At 38.2% G+C, this 3,547-nt stretch overlaps 1 protein-coding gene across 1 annotated transcript in view; it reads right to left on the reverse strand.

The window, feature by feature from the left end:
- Positions 1 to 2,875: 2,875 nt before the first annotated feature.
- The window catches only part of ZNRF3 (zinc and ring finger 3), a 66,762-nt gene continuing 66,090 nt past the window's right edge, over positions 2,876 to 3,547 (reverse strand). Inside the window, exon 9 of the mRNA XM_026036749.1 lies at positions 2,876 to 2,949. Within this exon, the coding sequence (XP_025892534.1) occupies positions 2,906 to 2,949 (44 nt within the window). The 3' untranslated portion in view covers positions 2,876 to 2,905. The remainder of the gene's footprint in view (positions 2,950 to 3,547) is intronic.

The raw sequence follows: 3,547 nt of genomic DNA on the forward strand, positions 1-3,547 counted from the left end.
CTGCATGTTGAGAAACAGTTCTCTGTCATCTCCCCGCCACCAAGAAGGACAACTTCCACATGTATATGCAATAAAACTGTATTTTTGCGTGATTTTGCCTTTTTTTTTTTTTTATACAGACATTTATACACTTTCTTACAAAACTGCAGGTAACTACAACTTTTCTTAAATCATTTTTGGTCGGCAAGTACTGTAAAATCTTTGTGTGCAATTATCATGTATTTACAGGGCCTCATGTTAGTGATTTTCAATCATTATTACAATAATGTCACACACTCTCAACATAGGACATGGCTTAAGATAAATATATTAGTAAATAAATATTCTGAGAACATATTTCCATAAATGAAATGTGCTGCTATACAAATACAGAATATATACAGGATGTTTTCTAGCTTTTAAAACATTTTTAAAAATGGTAATGAAGGAGAAAGAGCCCTTAGACCATATTACAAATTTTACAGCAAATTTTATACAAAACAATTTTAAGTGCTATAAGATAACTTTAATTAAAAACATTTTAAATAGTGCCTCATGAGCCAAACACAATGACAACTGTTCATTTAAGTAGTAGAAAGGCATTTTGTTATAAAAACATTTATCATGGCCAGCTGGCCTATAAATCTGCATGGACATATAGGTAGCAGAAAATTAAGTAAATGTTAAATATAAGACCAAACAGAAATCAAGTGCAGGGTATCTTTATGGTAAGGCCTATAGAGATTAGTATACTGGCAGCAATTTCCATGGCATGTGAATGAAACCAGTATGTCCAGGAACATCATAAGCCAGAACATGCCAAGAGGTTTTTTATACTGTATTTTACAACAACATGCTGTGTAGTTATAGAGTACAATGCATCTCAGTGGCCTTAGTGCCCCACAGTACACCAATTAGGACACTAATTTTACCAAGGGAAAATATCGTAGCTTCTATAAAAGATTTCTTTTGAGGGGAGGGAGAAGTAGCGCAAGATTACAAAAAAAAAAGAAACAAAACTTCAGAGTTTCTACTCTCCAAACATACCACTTACTATAGTCATTAAGTGAAAAGAAGCTTTTCAGGTTTAAACTCTTTCAGGTTTAAACCTAAACTCTTTAGGTTTAAACTCTGAAAAATGTCTTTAATGTAATTTTTCCTTTAATGCAAGATAACTCCTGGGTATAAAATTATTTTTCAGAACAGCTGAGAATTCAGAGTACTCTAATGTGTGTTCCTTTAAAAAGTCTTATTTTTACTTTAGCTATTGAGTACTAAAAAGAAGCATATTTTGTTGCTATTTCTTAGGTTTTTGCTTCTTTTGAAGTATTTCATTTGGGACTATTCTGGTTCTTAGAATTAGTTAAGTGATATCAAGGACTTTGTTTTGGTAGAAAATGTAATGGAAAGTATACATCTCTTCTTAATATCTTTTAAATATCTTTCAAAGCGTTATTGAATTTGGGAAAAAACTTTTCGTAAGACTGACACTATGAGTATTAACTTATTAGTTTCCCTTTAGGAGAATTCCTGCTGTGAATACACCAGACAGGATGACACTGTGTCCTCAGGCACATGCAGCATGACAGGCAATTTAAACCATGCTATGGTAGCCTCTTACTCAGAAGCTGCTGTTTCCACAGGAAACAATTGCTATCAAAAGTGACGACGTACATTATCTCATGATAACAGACATCCCCACTAGTACAAGAACAAGAAAAAAAAGTATGTGCCCAGACTAATGGGGTACAGAAAGCACCCTGTACACAAGTCACAAACGAAGCGCAACTGGCTGGGCCCAAGAAACCTTTAAAATAGATTGATCTATGGAAGCTACATCAATCACGGCAAAGAAGGAAACACTGACTAAAGCAAGTCCTCACTTTCCCACATGTAAAACAGGTGAAAAGTACTAATTTCATTAGGTATGAAATTCCATGTAGGCAGTTTACGTGGAAAAAATACACCATCTGACCTATTAACAAAAACAGCAAGGCAAGCTATAGGTCCCCTGCAAGCTCTGTTTTTCTGCATATGCCAGCATTTCTCACCAGGGAACAACCATAATAGGGGCTATAAGTGCCTGCAAAGTTGCATGTGCAAGGTAAGAATCATTACCTGTTACAAAACCTATTGCCCTTTSAAGGATTTCCTTGTAATAACCGTTTGAGTGGTCCCCAGCATTCTTCATCAGTCAGAAGGTACAGAGAGATCCATGCTTTAGCAGGAAGTGGGAATGAGAACATTCTGAGTCACCTGTTTCCCTACCTCCCACTCTGTTAAAACTAATCATAATGGCAGGAGACCCTTCCTACCCAAATCATCAGAGCAGCATGAAAGGAGGTTGGTGGAGGTGGGGAAGGAAGTATGCAGTCCAATGCTTTACCTCCCAAATCTCTCACATAACTTGCTGGCTACTAAGATTTGCTACTAGGAATAGTCAATATATGAGCAGCTGTATCCCTCTGGACTATTTTACTTCAAGGTGCTATCTGGTTTCTAAGGCAGGTGTAGTCCTGAGCTTATCAAAGGCTGAACTCCTTTAAGTAGGAGATAACAGCATCTACACATAGCCTGGCTTATTTAATACACCATGTTACCTCTCAGTAAAAGCTAACATGGTCACTTCTAAAAAGAAAATATAAATAACACTTTGTCATTAATATAGATATGGCACTAGAGCTCTGAGATGCTCTACACCATGTCTCACATGGGCTTTGCACACCAATGGAGGCCTGAAGGCTTCAGGCAAGAGGGAGAATGGAGACAATCAGGCTGATGTGAACACAGAGGAACAGAAAGTGGGTGAGGGACTTCTCCACATTACCACTTTTGTGTTTATCAAAGCTTAAAGGATTTTTAAGTCCAAGAGAATCTGGAATCTCTGATTAGCTCCACTTCTCCACCTGTGGCAGTCTGGACAGATCTAGTCACTGATCTGGTTTCTCTCCAAAGGATGAGATGCAGCACCTGCAGGATGAAGAACATTACTGGTCAAAACTAGGAAATGTTATATTCAAAATACTGCATCCAGTTTTGGGACCTCTAGCACCTGAAGAAAGTCATTCATCAGAAGAAGTGAGCCTCAAAAGTGCTCAGAGGGCTGGAACACTTGCCCTATAAGAACACACTAAGGGAAGGGGCTTGTTCACCATGGAGAAGAGAAGGGTTTAGAGGGGACCCCATAACAGTAGCCTTACAGTAYCTGGAATGGAAGCTGTCAAGGGGAAAGGTCCTGCTCTTAGTAACTGGTGAAGTAGTTACTGGTGAACTGGTAACTTGTGAAGTAGTTTTAACAGGCATTAACTGAAGCAAGGGATCATCAGATTGAGCATATGGCAAGTCTTTTCACCGTGAGGAGACTGAAGCACGGGAAGTGAGACTCAGGTCAGTTGTGCAGTTTGCATCCTTGGAGGCTGACAAGACTCGACTAGATAAAGCCCTAAGTAACCTAGTCTGATCTCAGAGTTAGCCCAACTTTGAGCAGGAGGTTGGACTACATGACCTTCTGAGGTATCTTCAAACCTGAGGTATCCCATGATCCTATAATTACTCTCAAAAAAAAAAA

This window comes from Nothoprocta perdicaria, unplaced genomic scaffold, assembly GCF_003342845.1.
Source record: "Nothoprocta perdicaria isolate Ctin4 unplaced genomic scaffold, notPer1 scaffold_185, whole genome shotgun sequence".
In the NCBI taxonomy this organism is placed as follows: Eukaryota; Metazoa; Chordata; class Aves; order Tinamiformes; family Tinamidae; genus Nothoprocta; species Nothoprocta perdicaria.